Source organism: Leptopilina heterotoma, unplaced genomic scaffold (genome assembly GCF_015476425.1).
Source record: "Leptopilina heterotoma isolate Lh14 unplaced genomic scaffold, ASM1547642v1 Lhet_214, whole genome shotgun sequence".
In the NCBI taxonomy this organism is placed as follows: Eukaryota; Metazoa; Arthropoda; class Insecta; order Hymenoptera; family Figitidae; genus Leptopilina; species Leptopilina heterotoma.
The window spans coordinates 1,117,706-1,143,809 of record NW_025110932.1 but is presented as its reverse complement, the minus strand read 5'-3'; the positions used below and the strand labels follow the sequence as shown (position 1 = coordinate 1,143,809).

General features: G+C 30.2%; 5 protein-coding genes across 6 annotated transcripts; 3 read left to right on the top strand and 2 right to left on the bottom strand.

Moving 5' to 3' along the window:
* Window positions 1-945: 945 nt before the first annotated feature.
* LOC122501798 (metalloendopeptidase OMA1, mitochondrial-like) lies at window positions 946-3,753 on the top strand. Its single transcript, XM_043611546.1, has 8 exons — window positions 946-1,011; window positions 1,765-1,978; window positions 2,087-2,226; window positions 2,318-2,491; window positions 2,778-2,885; window positions 2,966-3,166; window positions 3,299-3,475; window positions 3,580-3,753. The coding sequence occupies exons 1-8, from the start codon at window positions 946-948 to the stop codon at window positions 3,679-3,681; spliced, it is 1,182 nt and encodes a 393-aa protein (XP_043467481.1). The 3' UTR covers window positions 3,682-3,753.
* Window positions 3,754-8,201: 4,448 nt separating this feature from the next.
* Window positions 8,202-11,962, top strand: LOC122501769 (kinesin-like protein KIF3B). Its single transcript, XM_043611494.1, has 2 exons — window positions 8,202-8,737; window positions 9,383-11,962. Exons 1-2 carry the CDS (start codon window positions 8,681-8,683, stop codon window positions 11,654-11,656), a joined length of 2,331 nt encoding a protein of 776 aa, XP_043467429.1. The 5' UTR covers window positions 8,202-8,680; the 3' UTR covers window positions 11,657-11,962.
* Window positions 11,963-13,577: 1,615 nt separating this feature from the next.
* LOC122501764 (uncharacterized protein CG7065-like) lies at window positions 13,578-21,683 on the bottom strand. 2 transcript variants are annotated; one of them, XM_043611486.1, is made up of 6 exons: window positions 21,519-21,683; window positions 20,073-20,183; window positions 17,856-18,568; window positions 17,612-17,709; window positions 17,228-17,501; window positions 13,578-16,951 (listed from the first exon to the last, which is right to left on the bottom strand). In XM_043611486.1, the coding sequence occupies exons 2-6, from the start codon at window positions 20,142-20,144 to the stop codon at window positions 14,041-14,043; spliced, it is 4,068 nt and encodes a 1,355-aa protein (XP_043467421.1). In that variant the 5' UTR covers window positions 20,145-20,183; window positions 21,519-21,683; the 3' UTR covers window positions 13,578-14,040. The 2 variants fall into 2 exon arrangements, with proteins under 2 accessions (XP_043467421.1, XP_043467422.1); XM_043611487.1 differs by having other exon boundaries at window positions 17,228-17,498.
* Window positions 21,684-21,989: 306 nt separating this feature from the next.
* LOC122501765 (protein CutA homolog) lies at window positions 21,990-23,435 on the bottom strand. Its single transcript, XM_043611488.1, has 6 exons — window positions 23,194-23,435; window positions 23,053-23,112; window positions 22,887-22,932; window positions 22,694-22,743; window positions 22,557-22,599; window positions 21,990-22,274 (listed from the first exon to the last, which is right to left on the bottom strand). Exons 1-6 carry the CDS (start codon window positions 23,412-23,414, stop codon window positions 22,209-22,211), a joined length of 486 nt encoding a protein of 161 aa, XP_043467423.1. The 5' UTR covers window positions 23,415-23,435; the 3' UTR covers window positions 21,990-22,208.
* A 1,367-nt stretch (window positions 23,436-24,802) lies between these two features.
* LOC122501792 (uncharacterized protein C16orf52 homolog A) lies at window positions 24,803-25,716 on the top strand. Its single transcript, XM_043611541.1, has 3 exons — window positions 24,803-25,075; window positions 25,194-25,406; window positions 25,476-25,716. The coding sequence occupies exons 1-3, from the start codon at window positions 24,973-24,975 to the stop codon at window positions 25,661-25,663; spliced, it is 504 nt and encodes a 167-aa protein (XP_043467476.1). The 5' UTR covers window positions 24,803-24,972; the 3' UTR covers window positions 25,664-25,716.
* Window positions 25,717-26,104: the final 388 nt, after the last annotated feature.

Genomic DNA, 26,104 nt, shown 5'->3' with positions numbered 1-26,104 from the left:
TTCGTCTCTCTCTAACATATGTAAAAAAAAGAGATAAAAAACCAAGATGTCGGACGCAAGTGGGTACAGGGGTGGGTCAGTTTCACATGATTTCGGATCCCAATACGTCGACCGAAAGCAGAAAATCACGAGTGCAAAAGAGATGGGTAGATATTGTTGTTCTTTTCACTCTCATCATTTTCTGCTTTCGGTCGACGTATTCTGCTCACGGGATCGCACCCTAAAGGTGCTTCTATTACGGAAGCGCCTACGCGCCACGAGGCAAAGAGAGGAGACCTGTATCTGCTAATGTCGTTTTAGCTTGTGAAACATAGGAACACGTTCGATGGTTCGCTGGTTCGGTGGTTCGATGATGTGATTGTTACTAAATAAAAAATTTAAAATGAAAAATAAAAATGAACCAAATTAATTGAAATTGACAATTTTGATGTAATAAAATATTTCTAAGGTATTATTTATAACAGATATTAATTACGAGGTAAATTAGGTGCTTTTAAAAATCATAAATTTTGAGGTTATAAAGTGTGTTATGAAAAAGTAATGGAAAAATGTCAACATTAGGCCTTAAATGTGATAACATTTTATAACCTCAAAATTTATGATTTTTAAAAGCACCTAATTTACCTCGTAACTAATATCTGTTATAAATAATACCTAAAAAATATTTTATTACATTAAAATTGTCAATTTCAATTAATTTGGTTCATTTTTATTTATTATTTTAAATTTTTTATTTAGTAACAATCACATCATCGAACCACCGAACCAGCGAACCATCGAACGTGTTCCTATGTTTCACAAGCTAAAACGACATTAGCAGAAACAGGTTTCCTCTCTTTGCCTCGTGGCGCATAGGCGCTTCCGTACAATCCACCGGAGGTATAGAAGCACCTTAAGAAATATTAACAATATTGTGGACTTAATCTTATAATTGATGTTCTAAAGATGTGTAAGCACCTTAATGTCATAACATTACAAAACATTTGTGAGAAGCATACTACAGCTGTTCTGGTAGTTTGTTTTTAATAAGAATTTAATCAGATGAAACAAAAAATTCAAACAATAATTTTATATTCCAACAGTCTATTCATTGTGTGTTAACCATTTGGAAGATACCTGTTTAATTATGAAAATTTAATATACCTCCAAGTTTTATAGGTTATTATTTTGTTTCATTATTTAATTTCTTTTATTATTTTTATTTATACTTGCATTTTTTCAAGTTTCAATGTTATATTTCCACTTGTCTTTTATCAGACAATCACAATACCTTCTATATAATAATGTTAATTATAAATGATTAATGAAATTTAATAAAAATAAATTAAATATTACTGACATGTTGAACATGTATTATTTTAAGAAATTTATATATAGCAATCTTGTAAAATGTTTAATTATACTTTTTTTTATTAAAAGAAAAAATTATTTTGCAGAATCGATACATGTTGTAAGATTTTATCCGATTGACATTTTGCACATTAAGATTTGAAAGATGAAACACCTGATCAAGTTTTTAATTTCCACAATTGATTAATGTAATCACATGTAAATTTTATCTGCCCAGCCTGAACAAAAATTATCGATATTTTAATGGTACTAAAAATATTTTGTGATTTCAATATGTTGAATACTTTGAGAATAATTTCTTCCGTCAATAACAACTTGATCAATAAAAGAAGAAATTCATTTCTTATTGTGTCGAAACAATATTTCACGAGACAATATTCAACAACAGTCCAATTGAAACGAATTCCTTTGAAGCATTATAGTCAAATTGAAATTTTTCAACGGCATGAATTCCATACATCTGAACCTCGTAGAATACCACCGATTGTGGCAATTATAATTCGGCCACTAGTTCAAATTGGAGCATTTGTATTTGGAAGAGCATTTAAAAAATGGTGGAAGAAGAAAACACCAGAAGAACAAAAAGTTTATATAAATTGGTTGAAAAGTCGGAAAAATGCCTTTTTTGGTACTAAAACATTATGTTTGGAATAAATAATTTTTTTTGTCTATTGCAATTAAATATTCTGTTTTTTCTTTTAATAATTATTAAAAAATTACAAATTTTTCATTACAGGTTTCCTTGGCTTTTTTTTATTTGCACTATTTCTTTATTATGTAACTCACTTACAAATTGATCCAATAACAAAGCGACCAAGATTTATCATATTCACCAAAGAACAACAAGAATTATTTGCAAAATTAACTCTACAAATAGTACGTACAGTTTATTATTTTATATATTATTAATATTTAAAATATTTAAAAAATTAATTTTAAGGTGATAAATGATTAATTTTTTTTTAAGCATTTAGAAGAGAATAAGGGACATATTGTACCAGAGAATCATCCAGTTTATATGAGGCTTACCAGGATCACTAAACGATTATTAAATGCAAATATGGATTTGCAATCTGTAAAAGATAAACAATGGAGTCTTACAGTAGTTGATGGTGCATTAAAAAATGCGTACGTTCTTCCGGTAAAGGACTATTTGCTGAGCATATTCTTTTTTAATAAATAAATTAAACTTGTACAGCAAGTTGAGTGTTGGTCGCATTGATTCCTGCAGGAATTAACGTGGAAAATAAAATTTTTACTTCATTTAAAAAAGGCAATTATAAATGCTCCCAAAGGATTGTTTTTTTCTATTTTCTGTTGGCTGAAAATAAATGATAATCAAATAGATTATTGAAATAAAATAAATTTTTATTTTGCTCTAATTTTATTTTTATCGTTTAATATTTGTTAATATATATGCTTTTTAGGGAGGACATATTTTTGTATTTTTGGGAGCTCTTCATTTGGTGGAAAATGACGATCAGCTTGCGATTATTCTAGCTCACGAAATGGCTCACGAATTATTAAACCACTCGGTAATATAAAAGTTTTCACTATACTTAAAATAATAATGATTTTTATTTTTCAGTTTCTAAATTTGTTTTTTTTTTTCTAGATGGAACAAGTATCAAGAGGAGTAATTTTAGATATGCTTTTGGCTTTACCCATTGTTCTTTTATGGGCAATTTTTCCAGATGCCGTAGCGGCAATTTTTCAAATTTTGGGTGCATCGGTGATTAATATTTTTCACCATTTGCCATATAGTAGAGCTTTAGAATCTGAAGCTGATGATGTTGGATTAATACTTGCAGCCAAAGTAAACAACTTTTTAATAAAAATTGTTTTCGTATAAATTAGATTTTTATTAAAATTTAACAAGAAAAGTTGTATTCTAAAACATAATTATATTAAAAGATGACAATAATAATAGTAATTTATTTTTAAACAGGCATGTTTTGATGTCCGGGAAGCAGTGGTATTTTGGGGTATAATGAGAATGTTAACTGAATTAAAAATTGAAAAAGACATACCTCCAATATTATCCACTCATCCTGATCATGGAGATCGAGAAAAACACTTGAATGAGCTAATGCCTAATGCTATTGCATTAAGAAATAATGTTGGGGCAAGTATTGTTATTTTCAAGTTTTTTTCTAATAATATTACTTTTATAATTTCTTTCAATTGATTTATTTGAAAAATTTATTAATATTTCTTTCTTTCTTTTAGTGTTCTTATCTATCTCCCAGAGATCCACGGAATACATTTTATATGCGTACAAAGAAGGACCACGAATTATATTTTAAATTGCGCGGAATCACAAGTACATAATTTTTAAATCAAGCTATAATAAAAATGTATAAAATTTATTGCAAAAATATTTTTTCAAAAAGTTGATTAATATTCACCATTTGTTTAATTATTTAAAATAAAAAACCTTGTCTTCTCTACCCAAGGGGCACACGATAACTAAAAGGCATTAAAATGTTAACATCTATACTCAAAACGCGATAACTTGAAGTTATCAAAAAGAGAAGTGTGCCCGCTGGGTATTTCTGAAAGTTTTAAAAAAATTAATATATTTCAATTATCGTAATTTAATAAAAAAAAATTTTGATCTGACAGTATTAATCAATTTTGTTTTAGAAAGAAATAAAACAAATTTTCATTTTATAAAAAAAATTTTTTCTTTAAAATAATGTAATGATTGTATTAATCCTACAGTGATTAATAACAAATGAGAAAATCATCGTTCATTTATTTTCCGATAAGAATTTTATGAACGGAAATTGTTCAATTTTTTTTTTAATAATAATAATAATAATAATGGTATAGTGTGATGCTTAAACTTTCCTTAAACCCTATTGTTTCAACATGCTTATATTTCCAAGCAGGGTTAGGAAGGTACAAGAATTTACCATTTGAAATGGGTTGCATACATTTGTATCAGAATGAAAAGAGCAGAATGACTATTATGTCGAATTCACAAACGTAGAATCTGTAACTTTACGAATTTGTTTTTATCGAATACAAAATTTAAGAAAATTATTTTCACGAATTAACATTGACATAATTTTTATTTTCACTAAACAATAATTGATAGAATTTTAAAATAGGTCGATTTCTTATTTAGTCGAAAGTTTAAAAATCCGAAATTTAATTAAACCTAATTTTATTTTGTCGAATGGTGGTTCAATATAATGTGAATATTAACGAAATTTATTATAGCCGAATTTATAACTAACCTAAATGTAACTGAACCGAAAAGTAATATTACATATTCTTTAAACTATAGAAATTAAAAGTGTTCGAATTATCATTTAATCGAATATTTATTATATAGAATTAATTTTAATCGATATTTCGAAATCTCGAAATGCAAATTAATCTAAACTAATTTTTAAGGAAAATACAACTAAGCGAATTTCTAATTATCCGAAAACTAATTTGGTAGAAAATTTTTGTGGGTGAATTTAATTTGAGCCAAAAAGTAAAGATTTCTTTGTTTTAAGTTAATGTTTACTTAGATCAAACAAATTTTGTCGAACTTTTGACGATTCGATGTTTTTTGCATTCGACGTTTTTATCATTCGACGTTTTAAACATTCGACGTATTGACAATTCAATGTTTTGAGAATTCGATGAATTGACAATTCGATGTTTTCAAAATTCGACGTTTTGTCCATTCGACGTTTTTTCCATTCGGCTAAATTACGAATCGTCTACTGGACAATTCGAATAGATGGCGTTTCGACTATTTAACCATGCTTACAAATAGCTTTTTCGCCATTTTAAGATTATAATAGATGACGTTTCGGCTACTTGCTTTTTGGCTCAAATTAAATTCACCCACAAAAATTTTCTACCAAATTAGTTTTCGGATAATTAGAAATTCGCTTAGTTGTATTTTCCTTAAAAATTAGTTTAGATTAATTTGCATTTCGAGATTTCGAAATATCGATTAAAATTAATTCTATATAATAAATATTCGATTAAATGATAATTCGAACACTTTTAATTTCTATAGAATAAAGAATATGTAATATTACTTTTCGGTTCAGTTACATTTAGGTTAGTTATAAATTCGGCTATAATAAATTTCGTTAATATTCACATTATATTGAACCACCATTCGACAAAATAAAATTAGGTTTAATTAAATTTCGGATTTTTAAACTTTCGACTAAATAAGAAATCGACCTATTTTAAAATTCTATCAATTATTGTTTAGTGAAAATAAAAATTATGTCAATGTTAATTCGTGAAAATAATTTTCTTAAATTTTGTATTCGATAAAAACAAATTCGTAAAGTTACAGATTCTACGTTTGTGAATTCGACATAATAGTCATTCTGCTCTTTTCATTCTGATACAAATGTATGCAACCCTTTGAAATTGAGATGAATCCATATACATATACCAAAATGAATTGCACATAATGACTATTACGTCGAATTCACAACCTCAGAATAATTTATTTTTATCGAATTTTAAATGTAAGGCTGCGGTTACACCTCTGCAGGCAGCCTGCCTGCCTGCAGGTTGTCATGGTAACGTACAAGAGTAAGAGAGTCACTGATTTCAAACTTCTCCCTTACTCTCGTTGCTCCTGCCTGCGCAGGCAGGCAGCCTGCAGAGGTGTAACCGCAGCCTAAGGAAATTTTATTTTCTGGAATTAACATTTTACCGAAAATGAATATGAGAGAATAATTTATGATCGAATCGACATGTGCTGTAATTATAAATTATCATAATTTCTGTTTGTCTGATTAAAGTTTGTAAAGGTGCTTCTATACCTCCGGTGGATTGGTCAAGCAATCGGCTTGATGAATTTTCACGGTCGGAAAATGTACTTTCATGGCGGGTATTTTTGAATAAGTAAATGTTGAAATGGTTTTTACTTGAAAATTTATTTTAAAAAATGATTTTATCATAGGTAGAAATTCTTTTGAAAGTAATGTTAAAAAAACATGTTTTATTTTAAAAGTTATCAAATTTTAATTCAAAATGTTTTAATTTTCCAAAGAAGTGTAAAAAGCCTAATGTTTTTGAAATGCTAGTACAGACGGTGCAGACTGTTTGTTATGAATGTACATAACCTAGCGTTGTGTTGTCTGTTCATTATTATTTAATATAATTAAATCATTAAATTTAGAATATAATAATATCACAAGCACGATAACACTACGCTAGGTTATGTACATTCATAACAAACAGTCTGTACCGTCTGTACTAGCATTTCAAAAGCATTAGGCTTTTTACACTTCTTTGGAAAATTAAAACATTTTGAATTAAAATTTGATAACTTTTAAAATAAAACATGTTTTTTAACATTACTTTCAAAAGAATTTCTATGATAAAATCATTTTTTTAAATAAATTTTCAAGTAAAAACCTTTTCAACATTTACTTATTCAAAAATACCCGCCATGAAAGTACATTTTCCGACCGTGAAAATTCATCGAGCCGATTGCTTGACCAATCCACCGGAGGTATAGAAGCACCTTAAGGAAGATGGAAGATGGAAGGACAGAGATATATTTGTGTCCTTTTCTAACTCATGCTTTACATTCGCGAACGACGTTCGCGAAGCAGTTGTGCGTTGGCCTTAAAGGCATTTTTATAGAATTAAGGCCTAAGCACAACTGGTTCGGTTTCGGGAGACGGTTTCGGGATATGGGCTTCCTAACCTCAAAATATATGTAAATCTAAAGGCGCTAGCACAGCTCCTACTGCCTGCCTGCAGGTTGACATGGTAACACATTAGAGTAAGAGAGTCAGAAAATTCAATTTAAATGTTTTTTCTCTCTCACTCTTACGGCGCCTGCCTGCGCAGGCAAGCAGGCAGTAGAGGTGAGAGTGTACCTTTACATATCCCGAAACCGAACCAGTTGTGCTTAGGCCTTAAAGGCCAACGCAGAATAGATCTGTAACCGGAACCGCAATCGAAAGCGTAACCGTAAGAATGAGTTAAAGAAGGATAGGTATATTGTTTATCCTTCTCTAACTCATTCTTATGCTTACGGTTACGATTGCGGTTCCGGTTACAGATCTATTCTGCGTTGGCCTTTAGTTTTGAGGATAAGGGTGGAATCCCATGACAGCGTTTTGCGTTGCGTTGTAATGGGAGAGAAAAAGACGCAAATATACGTTTGCTGCATTCTCTCTCATTAAAACGCAACGCAAAACGCTGCCATGGGACTGCGGCCTAATAATTATATACACGAATAATAAAGAAATCTATTTTCAAATGTAAATAATAACTGTTGAAACGAATTTGTTTTTCCAGATTTATAATCTGACATAATTTCTATTTGCACAAAAATATAATTAACAGAATTTTGATTGGTCAATTTTAAAATAAAATTCGGTTTAATTTAATTTCGACTATTTCAACTTTCGGCTCAATGAAAAATCGACCATTCTAAATTCTGTTAATTTTAATATATTTTTGTGCAAATAGAAATTATGTCAGATTATAAATCTGGAAAAAAAAATTCGTTTCAACAGTTATTATTTATATTTGAAAATAGATTTCTTTATTATTCGTGTATATAATTATTATCCTTAAAACTAATTCTATGAAAATGCCTTTACTCTATATTACATTTCGGTTCCATTAGGTTATGTTAAAATTCAGACAAACAGAAATTATGATAATTTATAATTACAGCACATGTCGATTCGATCATAAATTATTCTCTCATATTCATTTTCGGTAAAATGTTAATTCCAGAAAATAAAATTTCCTTACATTTAAAATTCGATAAAAATAAATTCGTATATAGATTCTGAGGTTGTGAATTCGACGTAATAGTCATTATGTGCAATTCGTTTTGGTATATGTGGATTCATCTCTTGAAATTAAATTGAATTTATTTTTATAGAAAAATTGTACCATGAATTTATTGTATTATGGAAAAATATAATTAATAATGTAAAACGAAACATTTACATCCAAACGTTTTATAATCAATTTGAAAATTGTGTTTTACCGGTCATGACCGGAACTAAGCAATAGTTTCCTTTATTGCATAATGTGCATGACGATGTTTTCAACTGGTTTCAACTTCAGTGCGCATACTCGATGCAGGCAAATGTTTTTTTTATACTTGTCAAAAAAATGCGGTGATGTGATGTGTCTGTATTTTCGCCAACAACAAGCCTGTTGTATTTTTGTGATCAATTTATTCATTATAAAGTTGGAGATAATTGCTGAGGGATACAGCTGTAACGATTTCACTTTCTCTGTTGCAGAGGAAGAAAAAATAGTAAAATATTAAATAATAAATTTATTATACAACGCCAAGACATTTCTCTGAAGCCAAACAATGGATCAATACCAATACCTTGCGGAGGAGGGTAACCACCACCACCACCACCACCAGGCACGGCAAATATTCAACCTTCTTTTTATTGTTCCGTAACACCTTTTCCACGATAAAAGATTAAATTTTCAAATGATAACTTTCCAAAGAATCTTTTATGTTTATTAAAATATTCTCTGTATATGAAATTGAAATTTCTAATTTTTTCCAAATAATTTAGCCGGCTTTTTATTCGTATATGTCATCTGTTTTCATATTTTTTCACCAATATCTCTCTCAAATGTTCAATGGTGTAATGTACCTAATAATTTACGAAATTAAAATATATTGATAAAATTTTTATTTTTGAGAAAATAACAAGTAATATAGAAATTTATTGATAATATTGGTCATCAATATTTAGACTGCATGAAAAAATCAATAATTGTTTATATTTAAAAAAAAGTAGAACCATAAATTCACGTGTCTTACTTTTTCATATAAAATACAAAGTGTCAATTCTAATGGAATCGTCCACCGATGACATTAGCAAAATTTAAATTGTTGGTTATTAATTGTTTTAAAAGCTAAATAACCTTGTAATATTAAAGTAGCAGGTAAATAAAACTTTTATTTTTTTTTTAGTATGAATTATATACCTACCATTTATAACGTGTACTGGAAAGAGTTATATTTATTCATAAATATATTGTTTTCTCTATTTAGGAAGAAAACGTGTCGTCATTATTGGTAACAATGGAAAAAAGCGATAAAAGCGATAATCAGCTGAAAATCTCAAAGAAAAGAACATCAAGATCTCTAATATCTTCCGATGGAGGCACCCAATGCGTTCAAGTTGTTGTTCGTTGTCGTCCAATGGACGAGAAGGAGAGTGCTCGTGGTTTTTCTCGTGTTGTCGATGTTGTACCGTCTCGTGGAGTTGTGGAAATACGTAATCCTCGAGAAGATCCTTCATCACGTGACAATATCAAGGTTTTCACATTCGACGCCGTGTACGATGGTCAGTCAAGTCAGCAGGACCTTTACGAGGAAACAGTGAGGCCATTGGTATCATCAGTTCTTGACGGTTTTAATGGGACAATTTTTGCCTATGGTCAGACTGGAACTGGCAAAACCTACACAATGGAGGGTTCAAAAATTGAGGCAAAGAAACGTGGTATAATTCCTCGTTCTTTCGAACATATTTTCAGTCATATTAGCAGATCGGAAAATATGCAATACCTCGTAAGAGCAAGTTATTTGGAGATTTATCAGGAAGAAATTCGTGATTTATTGCATGTTGATCAGAGTTTGCGATTCGAATTAAAGGAAAGACCCGACACTGGTATATTTGTTAAAGATCTCTCGTCAGCAGTTTGTAAGAGTGCTGCGGAAATTCAACATTTAATGAATACTGGCAATCAAAACAGAACAATCGGTGCAACAAATATGAATGAACATAGTTCTCGATCTCACGCAATTTTCATCATCACGATAGAAATGGGTTCTTTAGCTGACAATGGTGGGATTCGTGTGGGTCGTTTAAATCTTGTTGATTTGGCTGGAAGCGAAAGGCAAAGTAAAACTGGATCATCAGGTGAGAGACTGAAGGAAGCAAGCAAAATTAACTTGAGTTTATCTGCTTTGGGTAACGTGATTTCTGCTCTTGTCGATGGAAAAACAACGCACGTGCCCTACAGGGACTCAAAGTTAACTCGACTACTTCAAGATTCCCTAGGTGGTAACTCAAAAACAATTATGGTGGCCAACATTGGACCCGCGAGTTACAACTACGATGAAACATTGACAACTTTACGCTATGCAAATCGAGCAAAGAATATCAAGAATAAGCCGCGAATAAATGAGGATGCCAAGGACGCTCTATTAAGACAATATCAAGAAGAGATTAGTCGTCTGAAGGAAAAGCTTGCTCAAAAGGGAACCGCCGCCGCCGCCGCCGTCCAAAGTAAAAAGAAAAAGAAGAAGCTACCAAAAAAGAGGAAAGAGGATGATTTAGAGTCCGAGTCAGAAACAGAGGACAACAGTAGGGATGATAATAAAATTTCAGAAGCAGACAAAAAGCAAATTTCAGAACAATTAAAAGCAGAAAAGCAAGAGACGGAGAATTTGGTACAAAGAATTGGAGATCTCGAGAGTAAAATGCTCTGTGGTGGGAAGAATATTATTGATCATACAAATGAACAGCAAAGAGCTTTAGAGCAACGCGCTGTTGAAATTGCCGAGCGAAAGAAGCGAGAGGTGGAAATGCAACAAAAGCTCGACGACGAGGAAGTGACGACTATGGGTGTCAAGGAAACATATACGACTCTTCAACAGGAGGTCGATGTCAAGTCGAGAAAACTAAGGAAATGCTTCGCTAAATTACAAGGTCTTAAACAGGATCTTGACGATGTGACAAATGAATATAATAGAGATAGACGAGATCTTGAGCAAACACAACACGAATTAATGAAGGAATTGAAACTCAAGTATCTCATTATTGATAATTTCATTCCAGTGGAAGAGAAACACAAAATTTTGTCAAGAGTTCAATTTGACGAAGACGAGGATTGTTGGATTTTAAAGGAAACCATTGAGCCATCGAGTGTCGAATTGATTAAGCGACCGATTTCAATTCCTGGAGGTAGACGTCCTATTACTGAGCATGCGAAACTTGCTCTTGCAATGGGTAAAGGTCATCGTTATGCAGGAGAAAACATTTTGAATTTGGAACTTGACATGCCTGCAAGAACCACTCTAGAGTATCAGGGACCAGCTATTGCTCCAACTATTCAGGCTGTTTTGGAAGAAGCTTTGCGAGATGAAGGTGATATAGATGTTGATGCATCGAATGTTAAATTAAGATCAAAAACTCGATTACAATCGGCAACAAGGATTCGGCCTAAAAGTGTTGGAAAAATGCAACAAATTCCGACACCAGTTTATCAACAAATGTCAGCTCAAATTTATCCAAAGACTAGAGGATTAGTACCTAAATAGTTAGCACAGTACTTCGCCCATCTACTTTCACTAAAAAATGAAACTCTTTTGTAAATAAGAATAGACTTGAATTTTTTCAGTTAGACTAATTGTAGTTTGTTCCTTTCTTCTTCTTCTTCTTCTTCTTCTTCTTTTTCTTATTTGTGATATTTTGATAAAACTTTCAGACACGAATGCGGCGGCGAATGATGTATGATTATTTAGACTGAAATGTTAACTGCTTTCTAGTCAACAAGCTTATTTTAAAATATATTTGGTGTCAACCATTGAACGTAATTGTTGAAATAAACTTTAAATGACATTGTATTGAGTTATTTTTTCTTTTACTTTCCCGAGAAAAAATTTAATTCTTTAAATTTATTTATAACATTTATCCAAATTTTCAATTAATAATTAAATCACAAAAATGAACACCTGACAATTGCAAAAAAAAATTTATAATAAAGTAAGAAATTTTTATTTTCCATAAAGACTATTATTTTTAATAGTCCTTCAATATTTTCATTTCTTTCATTCAAAAATTAAGGATTCAAAAGATCAACTTAGCAAAAACAAATCAATAAATTAATAGTCTATTTTAAAAAATTTTGTGTATTTTTTAATAATCACATTTACAAAAAATGTTATGTATAATACATATTAAAGAAAATTAAAAATTTTTATCAATAAAATATTTCAATCAAGTTTTTAACTGCGATAATGAAAATTAACTAAATCCTTCTAATCATTAATTTATAATATTCATGAAAAAAAAACTTGAATTGAAAATAATAGACTTGAATAGAAATTGTATTCTTGAAAAATTAAAAAAGTACAATTTTTAATAGTGTTCTTTGATAATGTATAATAATCATTTATCACGAATACAATAAAAATAAGTCGAAATATTGTTGAAAATTCTTTAAAATTTACAATAATAATTATTATTTCATCTTATAATTATAATTTAATAAAAAAAAGTTCACAGTACTTGCACTTTCAACTTATACATATATATATATATAGATATAGGCTACTACATTTTTTATCGAAATTTTATTTTTAAAAGATTTTAAACAAATAAAATAGAAGAGTAATCCAACAAAGAAAATTAAGTTTTTTCTATAAGAATGTAAATTTTATTTGTTTAAAATTTGTTCCATTTTATCAAAGATAATGATGTGAAATAAAGCATTTTTAATTTTAGCCCAAAAAATATGTATAGAATTAATAACAAATAGTTTTAGTATACATTGCCAAAAGTCTCAATTCTCATTACTTATTTACTTATTGTTTTATTTATTTATACACACTAAACAAATCTAATTACATTCTGAATCTAAAACCGTAATAATTATGTAAAAATAGAATGTTTAGATACAAATTTTAAATAATTCTTATAATTTGAAAGATACAATATTTTGACTCACAAGAAGCGAATATTTATACAATTAAGGTAATTTTCGTAATATAAAAAAAAAGAAAAGAAAAAAATACTTACATACAATCAAAGTCGCTTGTAAAGTGACCAAATTTTTTCATACAAACTTTATCGTGAATGAAACTGTGAAAAATTCTTTCTTAAAATTAGTGTAAAAATTTGTCATCTTGTATTTTTTTTTTATTGGTTTAATTATTTTTATTTTCGTAATAATTCTTATACATTTCTGTAGATTTGAAGTATCAGCACAGTTGACAAAAAGTTAAAAAAAGAAAAAACCACCTCATTTGTAACTAATTTTATAAAACAAAATATTTTAATAATTTTCTTTTAATTCGAGAGAAAAAAAGTTGATTTTTTCACTTGGTAATAGAAAATTTCACAAATAATGCTGTTAGAAATAAATGAAAATGACAATAATTCAGATTATATGATTATCACAAAAAATAACGATGCACAATTTTCATGTAAACTTTTATCCAAATAAAATCAAAATTAACATGTTGGAAAATTTGAAATTTTAATGGAAACATTTTTCTTGGAATACATGCTGGGGTATTATTTTTAACAAATCCAAAATTAGTACTAAATTTATTGTAGCATTTCCTTCTGTTGTACTTATTGTTTCTCTTACGATCGGTTTTAATTTTAAATATAATAAAAACTGACAATTTAACTAATTGAAAAAATGCATATATTAACAATATAAAAAAATTATAGCGGATAATAGAAATAATTTGCGGTTACATAATTGAGCGTTTGTTGAATATGAATTGTTTCAATGTTATACATAAGAAAAGAAATTTCTTAAATTGCGAAATTAATATTTATAAACCAAAGAAAATTGATTATTCCAAACGAAATACTCATCACGTAAGTGAAACTATTTATGTTAATTGATTTGCGAAATTCTCCAGCCAAGTTTTCACAGCCCCTGCTTACTTTATTAAAATTACTGAAAAAATTAATAAAATCGCTGCTGTTGAGGATAATTATTGAATTGTTGAGGAGGATATCCAGGTGGACCAATTCCAGGTGGTCCAGAAAATTGATTTTGACCATAAGAAGACTGTTGTGAATACTGATTCGGGGGACCACCACCTCCACCAACACCAAATTGGTTTGGATTTGGAGGAAAGCCTTGATTATAATTACTGTATCCATTGTTCATGTAGCCTTGATTTGAATTAAACATTGTGGATTGTGCTGGATAATTTGAAAATTGATTCATTGGTGGATAATTACTTGGTGGATTTAAAGATGAACCGGTGCCGCCGCCGCCGCCGCAGCCGATAGAATTTACTTGAGTCAAATTACGTCCATAATTATGGCTATACGGACCTCCGTCATCAGAATTATTTTTCCCAGGGTTTGGTGATGATTGTCCTTCATTGTTTGACGTCATATGCGAAGAATATTTATTGGGCAAATCACCCATAATATTTGCAATTAATCGTTTTGTCTCATTCAAAATCGCATTTGGATCACTGGTCTTGGGGGGTTCTTTAATTTTAACTGGTGATCTAGATCTGGACCTTGATATCGATCTCTGATTTGACCAAGACCTCGGTGAATTTGATCGTGATCTTGAACATTTTGCCTTCTGATTTTCATTGACATTTTTATCAGCTGCTTTGTAGATATCTTCAAAGGTATAATCATCATCATCATCGTCTGAAAATTCGAGTTTCCTCTTATCGTCATGATTCTTTGTTGTTTCCTCGTCAGCAGCAAACATGTCCAATTTTGGCTTCCACTTGTTCTCATCGTCGGGTGGATTTTGATTGCCCTTTCGAGTCGAGAAAGGTGAAATGCTTCTGCGGCCTTTGACATTAGTCTCAATTTCAGGAGTGAGACTTTTCTCTTTGGATTTTGTCGACGAGGATGAAGGTGGTGCTCCCAGATTGACATAAGCACGAAGCTTCTCGACACGAGCAAGATCGGTGGCTTCCAACTTTTTTAGAAAACTTATAAGACCGTGTTGTTCCTCAGTTCCCAATTCCTTAAAGTTCTGTAATAGAGCTTTAAGATCTTCATCTGACAAACTCTCCATTTTTTTGGCTTGAGACTCGACAGATTTTTCAACGGCAATTTTTTTAACGGCAATCGGTGGTGCAGGACTAGGAGCTCGAGGCGGAGGTGGAGGGGAATCTTGTGCAGGAGAGGCTGAGTCGGTAGTTGTCAAGCCTTTCACAAAGTCAGCGGTAGTTACGGGCTTATTACTTTGTTTCGAAGCTTCCGCCATTCCAACAACAGCATTGATTAATGTCTCGAGTTCTTCTTGTGAGACGTTCGATCTACCTTGAGCAACTAATGCTGCGGCAATTTGTTGCGCGATGGCAATTTTATCAATAGCGCCGACGCCAGGAACGCTGACGGGTTCCGACTTGAGAGTTGTTGTTTTCATATCTGTGAGCCGGGGATAGGATCTGTTAAAGATATTCATGGATTTAGAGAGTTCCAAAAGCTCCTTTTGCTTTCTCTTTTCCTCCTCGAGTTTCTTTTTGTTTTCGGCTGCCTTATGTAAAAGTTGAGCGATATTTTGAATCGCCGTTTTAGTCGGAGCAATCGCCATTTTTTCAATCATTCCTGCAAAAAGTTGACCCTTCAATTTTTCTTTTACAGTTTCAAACATGACGCTGACTTCTTCATCGTAGAGCAATTCCTCTGCAGAATTTGGTTTCACTTTCTCTGCCGCTAATGCTTTCGATAAAAGAGAAACAATTTTGGGACCTAATGAGCCCAACTGTCCCTCAAGAGCAGTGAGCAGACGAAGTAATCCAACAATTTCGAGATCTTCACTGAGAATCTCTTCCTTAACGGGACTAGGTGATTTTTCAGCTGGTGGATAAGGGGATGAATGATATCTCGGTCTGGTTGTCGCGATTCTAGGAGGTCCATAATACGGTGGAATAGCAGGTGGTCTATACCCTCGGCCTCTGGAATAAGAAACATAGTAATCTCTTTCTCGGTCCCTCTCCAATTCTCTATCCCTCACGCGCTCTCTTTCTCTCTCGCGATCCTTCTCGCGATCCCTCTCACGTTCTCTCTCTCTTTCCCTCTCACGTTCACGTTCACGCTCTCGATCTCTTTCTCTCTCCCTGACAATATCATAACGATCATGAAAATCAGGCCTAATCTTCATTGTCCCTACGTATTCAACTTCGTCATCACTCTCTTGATGTCGACGCTTGGGACTCGGTGATCTTTCCTTATTTTTCCTCGATGTGCTTGTTGTTGCAGTATGTTGTTTTTCTGTCGTCGTAGTCGTCGTAGTCGTCGCCGTCGTCGGTTTCTCCTCAGGAAGTTCGAGTCTTTTACGTATTTCTTCCTTACGTTGATTCACTTGTTCGTTATGCAGCTCGCGCATTCGCTTATTCCAAAATTCAATCCATTCGGGCTTAAAGTCGTGTTTACTTGGATCTTTACCTTCCGATTGCAGTTCCTTGTATCGACGATTCCAAAATTTCTTCCACTCGTCTGGATAAGCGGGATGTTTCTCGGGATTTTTTTCATGAAACTTCAATGCTCTCTCCAGTGTTTCCTCGGCTCGCCTGATCTGCTCTTTGTATTTGTCCCATTTATCGCGCTCCCGAACTAATTCAACTGAACGTGAACGTGAACGACCACGTGATCGTGGACGATTAACGCGCCGTGATTTGCTGTAACCTTTATCAAAGGCATTTGACCTACCGCGACTACGCGAACGTTCACGAGATCTTGAGCGAACTGGTGATGGACTACTGGAAATACTCGACAACGATGATAGAGATCTTAAATCATCTGGCTTGCTCGACAACAATTTCTCTTTGAGCGGTGATTTCTCTACTTTTTTGTTGATCTTGTCCTTGGTCAATATTCGAATTTTGTAATTCCTACAAAACAATCATCATTTCCAAAAGTTTAGATTCATCAAATAATTATAAACTTGATTAAAATAATTAATTAAATGAGAAACATATTAAAAAAGATTATAAATTTGAATTAAAGGTAAAATTCATGGTGAAATTTTGTTTTTTTATGGAAATTTTTTTTTTTTCATTTCAATTTTAATCTTGAATTGTTAAATATAAATTGTTTTCGCTGAAAAATATCTTGTTGAAATTAATATAGATAAAAAAATTTCTTTTTTATGATCACTATATACTTACTTGCTCTCCTTATTGTAGTCAGACCTGGATTCTCTTTTTTTCAATTCTCTCTCTTTTCCATCTCTGTAGCCATCACTTCTTCTTTTTTCTTTTTCCTTCTCTCCTCCTCCTCCTCTTTCCTTAAGTTTTATTTTTTCCTTTTCCTTCTCTCCCCCTCCTCCTCTTATTTCCTTTTCTCTCTCCCTCTCCAATTCTTTCCCTTTTTCCTTCTCCAACTCTTCCAACTTTTCCACCTCTTCTAGAACCTTATTATTATCTTCAAGTTGTGGATCTTCTTCGGGAAGAAACAAAAAATATATATGTATATATTGCAGACACCATTATAAAAAGGAAAAAAATAATCAAAATAAATATTTCAGATTCTGTAATAATAATAATACTCACCTTTTTTTGTCTCTTTCAAAACTTCTGCCATCTTTTCTTCAAAATTCGTCACCCATCGCACATCGTAAATTTCCATTAACGTAAACTCGGGCGTTTCCCTGCACACACACGTAGGAAACACGACCAACGATAAATACAAAAGTGAAATATTACTGCTATATATATTCCAAAAAATGAATTATATAATTGAAATATAAAAAGTTGAAAAAAATATAATTTGCTTTGAATTACACTTTAAACTTACCTAAAGTGATAGTCCTGATAGACTTTTTTAATAAACTGCATCTTGTTCTTTTCAAATTGACCCTTGTCCACCAACTGAGGTTGCAGTCTACCCAATTGCTCTTCAATTTTCTTTGCAACCAACACCAAAATCTCATTTGCTCCGCGTTTGTAGTTCGGCGTGCGGGGCAACTCCATAATTGCCCGTGAAATCGTAGGGAAATGCCTGTTCAAATAAGCCATACGATGATTGTAACTGGTGATATGTGCCATTACTGTTCGTGGATCTCCTCGCTTATCACACAAAACACATGTGTAACTTGGCTCACAACTATCGTTATCTACCAATTCGAGTAGATATTCTAAACCAACAAGAGGTGAACTACGATGACGGTCCAGGCTGACTTGTATGCTCGTGTTCCTTACAATCTGATCTTCCATTCCTGGAGGAAGTGGCTCTCCTGGTGCTAAAGATCCTGGGTTAGGTTTAATTACACATTTATTCAATGTGTCCGATTTTTTTGACCACAACAATACGGGATATGGCCATTCGTCTAATTTAATTTTATGACGATTGCAGATATTGTGACTGAGTAACTTGTGAGCTCCAAAGAGAGCTACATTACAAATATGACACCAAATGTCACCATCATCAGTTTCGGAATATACTGGTCTTAAAGTTCCATCCTCGGCAGTCACGCTCGTTCTCATCAATCGCTTGCGATCATGTTCCTCCTTTAGAAAAAAATAAATAAATAACAATTTAACATTATTTCAAAACATTTTTCCTATATGTATAATATATTTTAAATTAATCAGCTCATTTTATTTCAAGTGTATATATGGTCTATGATGCTCTGCTGATACATATTATTATTAAGGATATAAGAAAAGAAAAGTGATAAATAAAAACATTCACTATAAATGAAATGTGGAGTCACTTTTAGTTTCTACATTCACTTTTACAAATCAACTATTCAATTTATAATTTTTTTCTTACATGGAAAATTAGAGAAAAGAATACGTGAATGAATATTCTCATTTGTCGTTTGAAGCACACACAACATTCAACAACTTAAACTCCAACACCCATGTTTCTCAAGTAGAAAATAATGCCAACTGTGGTAGTCATTATTTTCAAACAAACTTACTGCAAAGTGGTGAAATTATTTGTTGAATCATCCGTAAATTTTTATTTCACTTATTCACTAGATCAAAATAATATTCAATAAATCACTTCTTTAGAAAATTACACTGACCCGTTTTTTTTCTTCATATTATATATTATTAAAAATTGACAAAAAAGTTGTAAAATTGTTTCTTGAAATTAAGTCAAGAATAAATTTTGTTGAAATGTTTTTTATATAATTAATGATTATACAATAAATTACTGACAATTATTTGAAACGAAAAAAAATTGCTGAAAAGTAAGCAAAGATATTTCATTTAGACGTATCAATTTCACCTGTAAATAGTAAGTAAAAGTGATGCATATCAGAAAATTAATTACTCCATAGGAATTAGAAGCAATAGTTGAATTTATTACTTTATAAATGTAAAATTTTATACATGTCGATAAATTATAAATACTAAATGTTTATTATATTTATGTCAATAATTCGCTTAATGATTGTAATATTTCTATATATGTTTCAGTTAATAGTAATTATTATTATTAAAATTGTACATTTTAAGATGATATTTGATCAAACAATTTCACATAAAATTTTTTAATTAAAAATATAAGATGTAAAGGTTTTTTAAAAAAATTAAATTCATTTTTACATATGGAAAAAAATTTAATTTTTTAACATGGTTTTATAGTTGTACTTTTATGAATAAAAAGACACGATAAACTATTTTTTTAATTCTAGGAAAAGGTAAGAGAAATATTTTAAGAAAGCAAAAATTAAAGACTGTTCAATTAGACAAATTTTAGTTTCATTCTTGTCTTAGTTTTGGTTATCATTAGTCAAATTAGTAAACTATATTTCTCTTAGAGATACATTAAAAATATTTCTATGCTATTATTAAATAAACATCTTTTTTATTATCTTATTATTAATTCTAATCTCTGAAAAGATAAGAGATTTTAATTCTTATTTTCTTTTGCACTTTTGGTAAGGATCGTTTCAAAGAAAAAATTATTTCAACTTTAACTTTTAAATGAAGCTAATACTTGAAAAATATTATATTAGGTATTAAAAAAATAAGTAAACTTGTTTTATTATTGTTTTACCTTTTCTCTTTCCTCTTCAGACTGGTGGCTTGGATTTCTCCCCTCAATGTCAAGATCATCAAAGTTCTGCATTGTGAATCCTCAAATTTTTCAGTATCAATACAATCTTATCTGCAAAAAATATAATCCACGTAAATTTTTAGAAAAAGAAAATATAATTATTTGATTCGGGACTGTTTTACAAAAAAAATGTTAACGCTGATAACGGAGTTAACCACAATTTTTTCTACTTACTTACCATCATCATTTCAATAAACAAAAAATAGACAAAATTTGTATAATTTTTTTTTAAATTTACATCACTGTAAATTTTACTACCTATTTGAGAATATTTCTAACCACAGACATTGAACAAAATCACTAACCAGCATTTTAGAACAACGTACTAAAAACTTGATGTTTCATTACAATAGTAATAAACTTGCAACATCTCTATAATATACATAAAGCTCATAAAGAGAGCTTTATGAGAATGCTATATTATGTATTTGGCAACTCGAATTGCAACTGATATTTCGCAATTATCAATATTTCTATCTTTTTATTTTAAAGAGAGAATGAGTGTGTGTGAAGGAAATGAAACACGATACAAGTTGTCTCTTAAAAAGATCGCTGGAAATAAACCACATTTCTCCAGCTACTTACCAATTAATTGAATGTAGTTATTTTAATAATGTCAGTCTCTGGAAACACTAGTGTCACAAAAACAAAACTTACGTTCGCTTGAAGCAAAGTTAAGAATTTAACTTTACAACACATATATATACACCAGAGTAACAGAAAAAGTTATTTTCCGATAGGAAAATTTCATCGAAAAAACTAAAAATTCAATCTTACCGAATCTTACAACACTAAGAAATTACAATAATGATATAAATCAAGATATTTTCTTCTTTTTTTTTTTTTTACTATTAATCATTGATACTATATTATTTAAAATGTGATGAGGAATAATTTCTCTAGAAAATTCAGTAAATTTTTATATAAATATATTGGATAAACATTATATGTAAATTATTAAATTATAACATTAAAATTATAAAGATAATGTTAAAAAGAAGTTATTCGTTTTGCTTTGAGAGAGATGAATATTAACAAAAGTACAGGATTAACAAAGCACAAAAGGTTTGATATTGAGTTAAATCGATTTCGTTTCCAAATGGTATGCGTCATATAGAACAAAATGTGTTTTCAATATATCTTTCTGTTCAAATAAAAACGATATTACAAAAAGTTTAAAAACACAACATTATATACAATTAATCAAGAATACAAGACGATAACAAAAAGTTTAAATTCCTCAATAGAAGAAAAAATGAAACATAATGTCATATATAAAAGCCCGGCTTGTAAAATATATTTTTTCAAAACATCATGAGGACGAAACACCCAACTCATAATTTAAATTTCTACATACTTAATGGGATGCGTTATTGTAAAACTTACCGCGTTTCACCCATGAAAAATGTGAAAATATATTTAAACGTATTTTCAAAGTACACCAAGCACATTTAATCTATGTCGAATAAATTTCTGCAGCCATTTTGTAATATCATCACAATAGTATACAAATACACACAAAAAATTTCTTCTTCTTCTTCTTCTTCTTTACCTTTTTTAAGCTCATTCTACAATAGGTTCCATACATACTACAATGCTTAGCATAATGAACTCGGCTTAATGTTCGGTCAGCTCTATTATTATTATATCTTTGCCCTTTTCTAACTTTCCATTCTTAGGGTGGAGTCCCATGGCAGCGTATTGCGTTGCGTTTTGTAACTAGGCCATGAGTGTGAGAGAGATGAAAATATATGTTTGCTATATTTGCACTCATTGCCTAGTTACAAAACGCAACGCAAAACGCTGTCATGGGACTCCAGCCGTACGGTTCGAAAACTTTCATGTATAAATAAGTTATTCTTTTTAAAATTTTTTATTATAAACATAAAAGATACAATTAATGTTTGTAAACATGATTATTGTATTTGCTAATTATTTGAAATATGGTTTTCATGGTTGTGAACCAAATGTGAAAAATATATATATGAATTATATAATAGAGAAATAAAGAGATAAATTTAAAGTCTGCAAAATATTTTGATGATTAAGATTAAAATCTTCTAATTTAGTTTGTCCTTACTTTGAAGATTTCGGTACAATTTCACTTATCCAGTCCAAATACTGCTTGTTTCCATTCTGAATCTAAAAGAAAGAAGACCTATTATATAATATTATATATCATCCCTTATGGTGCATTCAGGTTGCCATGGTAGCGTTCAAGAGTGAGAGAGAAATGGGAAATTATTTTCATCTCTCTCACTCTTGAACGGTACCATGGCAACCTGTATACACAAGTTATGCATGCAGTATTTAAACAAAAAAATATCAAGTGTGTAAGCACTTATTTTTTTACAAGGAAGACTTTTAACTTAATCAGATTTAGAGAGTAAAGATTTAAATTAGTTTTTAAAAATTATTACTTACAGGTAATGATATAACTTCACACACTTCATACGGATGATTTTCTCTAAAGGAAATAACCAATCGACAAATGTTATTTGATATATAAATAACTTGTAAATACGCTTAAATTCTAATCATTCTATAATATTTTTACTCACTTTACGTACTTGGTAAGAGCATCGATAGTTTCCGTTCTTGTTTTTATCATCTGTAAAAAAAGAAACTTTGAACTTCCAGTCTTATTTTTGTTCAATTTAGATAATATATAGGTAGTACAATAATATGCGGTTTTTTTTCCTGCTTGGATGGAATATATTTCTTTGAAAAATTGAAAAAAATAATGTTACTTGCCAATAACAATTCATCATCTTCTTTGATTTCATTCTTCCACTCGTAACTGAAATTATATATGAAAAATTAACATTAATATTGTAATGCTTGTAAATAACAATTTATTAATAAAAAAGTTCACTATTCTGGGTGAAAATATCATTAAAATTTTAATAAAGATACTTACACAGACGTTATTTGAGGTATTATGTTTACACAGGCTGCCAATTTACCTTTAACTATTCCACTAAAAATCATAATATTAAAATTTTTATTATTTTCAATATATGGTATTAAAAATATGTTTTTCATTTTCATATATACTTACTGAGCCAATTTCTTGGCAATTTCTATTGTTGGTACTGTGACATAAGCAACAGAATGTATTCCTGTCATATTGTTTTTATAACTTTGCTCTAATTTTTGAGAATTGGAATTTTTTGACAATAATAATATACATAAAATACCTAAAATAATTAAATTTCTCAACATTTGATAAAATGATTCTGCCCTACTATGGCAACCTGCCTGCAAGCAAAAGTTTTGCATGCGGGGGTCTGAACCATGATCCAAGTAACAAGGTCTCGCCACGCGCAGGCAAAAAAAACGTGGAACCAAGCACCAATCAGAATGCGGACGAAGTGACGACCATATTGAAAGTCTAGCCGCGTATTTTTAAATGTGTTTCAAATCCAGAAAATAAGATTGTTATTGTTATTAATATATTTTTATTTTTAATAATAAATATTATTAATTGTTATTATTAATATTAATACGTATAAAATTATTGATAATAATAATAATAAATATTACAATAAATGGTAATTAATATTAATAAATTATTATGAATGTTATTTTATTTTTAATAATAATTATTATTTTTAATTAGTATTAATATTAATAAATATAAAGTTATTAATAATAATAATAAATATTGCAATAAATAGTAATTTGATTTTCAAGATTCCAAGCAACATTCACTGGCTCTTCCAGGTTTCTTTCAGATTTATAATATTCCCTAAATTTTTAAGGTTTTCCAGGTGAAAATAGAGTGAAAATACTCTGATTCACCTAGAAACGTGGCCAACTAATCACCTTTTAATGATTTAAATTCTGTACCGAAGTGAATCTGTGCCACGCAGCAGTTTAGTCCTTACTGGAGTTTCGTCTCAGTATATATATTGAAAGTTAAAAGTGATATGCATAATAATAATATGTGACTGTATATTTGTGACTGCATAATTCTTTTAGTTTAATTTTTTATTAAAGAGAGAAAATATAAACACATACAAAAAATAAAAAAAGGTTGTCTTAGTTAATCTGGCTCAAAATTTATCTCATCATTTATCCACTGAAAATTGAAAAGAAATTGTCCCTTCAGTTCTTGCAGCATTAGAGATAAATGTAATGTTTTTAAATATATAAATAAATATATGTGAATGTTATGTATCAAGTTAATAATAAGTATTTAATAAAAAATATTAATATTTAATAAAGAATTATTTTACTTTTAATTTATTATTCTTTATGTTCTTTAAATTTGTTTCTGTATTTGATTCAAAATTTAGCGCTTCAATATGGTCGTCGCTTCAGGTAATCGCTATGATTGGTCGGCTTTTTTATGGTGCGCGAACCGAGTTAAAATTGAGCCCGACTTTGGCGAGACCTTGTTACTTGGATCATGGTCTGAACGCTCCCTTAATGTCACAGTGTAAGGGTGCGATCCCATGTGAGCAGAATACGTCGACCGAAAGCAGAAAATTATGAGAGTGAAAAGAACAACAATATCTACCTATCTCTTTTGCACTCATGATTTTCTGCTTTCGGTCGACGTATTCTGCTCACATGGGATTGCACCCTGAGCGGCTGAGTTGGGCTGAGCGCAGACAGACGACTATTAAGAAATATTTGTCTATTGTGAACTCGACCTTAGTTTGATAATAATATAGGTAGGTATGTAAGCACCTTTAATCTGAAATTGTAACAACAAGAATGTCTTTCCTGAATTTCTTAAAGAAATTAATAATAAAGACTGTATAAGAAGAAAAAGAAGAAAAGGAAATATTTCAATAATGTTTCAAGTTTAACATTGTAACTGACGATAGCAATGGATAAATTAACTTTAATCTCTGGTACATTATTTTTGGCAGCTGATATGTTTGCAATAGTGAGTCTTGCCATGCCTGATTGGATTATAACCGATGTTGGGGGTAAATATAATGTTTTTTATTGTTATTCTCAAGTCGAGTAAAAAAAAAATGTTCGTTTTGTTCATTTTGAAATATAAAAAATGTTGTTGTTATTTTAGTAAAATTTTTATTTACTTAGGCGATACAAGACTGGGATTAATGTGGTCATGTATGACTCTTTACAATAGACCACAAGTGTGTTATACACCAGATTTACAGCCTGAATGGTTAATGGCTTTAGTTTGCATATTTGTTGGTTGTATTTTGATAACTACAACTGTAATACTTTTAGCAAGTTCCCATTGGGATAGAAATGTTATTCCATACGCACGCTGGGTTGGATTTACTGCAAGTAAGTTTTACACAATGCAACTTACACCTGTTACTTAAAAAAAATTACATAATCAACAATTTCTTTCAGTGGTTTTATTTTGTTTCGCTGCTGTAATATTTCCTATGGGCTTCCATATAGACCAAATTGGTGGTCAGCCATATCAATTGCCAAACTCTCATCAGGTTGGAATTTCATATATATTGTTTGTTTTAGCTTTATGGATTACAGTCATTTCAGAATTATTTGCTGGAAAAGTATGTTTACCACACTTTTAGCTTTATTTTTAACAATCTTCCCAATAAGTATTATGTATATAAATAAGTAATTTCAAAATACTTAAACATACCAAATTATTAGAAAATTTTAATATTAAATAATATAGGTATACATAGTACAATGGATTTAAAATTTACATTATATTGTTTCGATCACAGTAGATGATCGTTTTTAAAAATTTTAAACTGCATTAATTTTTTTTTACAAATTAAATGCCTTTTTATAATACCTACCTATGTAGTATAATTAATTTAACAATTGATAATTTATGTGTTTATTTATTTTTTAAATATTAAGCATTTCATTGTAAATATAGAATACTATTGTAAATATATAATTTTATGTATCTATATACTTAAATAAATATTTGATTATAAATAAAGAAAAAATATTGTATTTACCTACTGGAACTTTTAGTCGTATGGCATATAATCAGTATT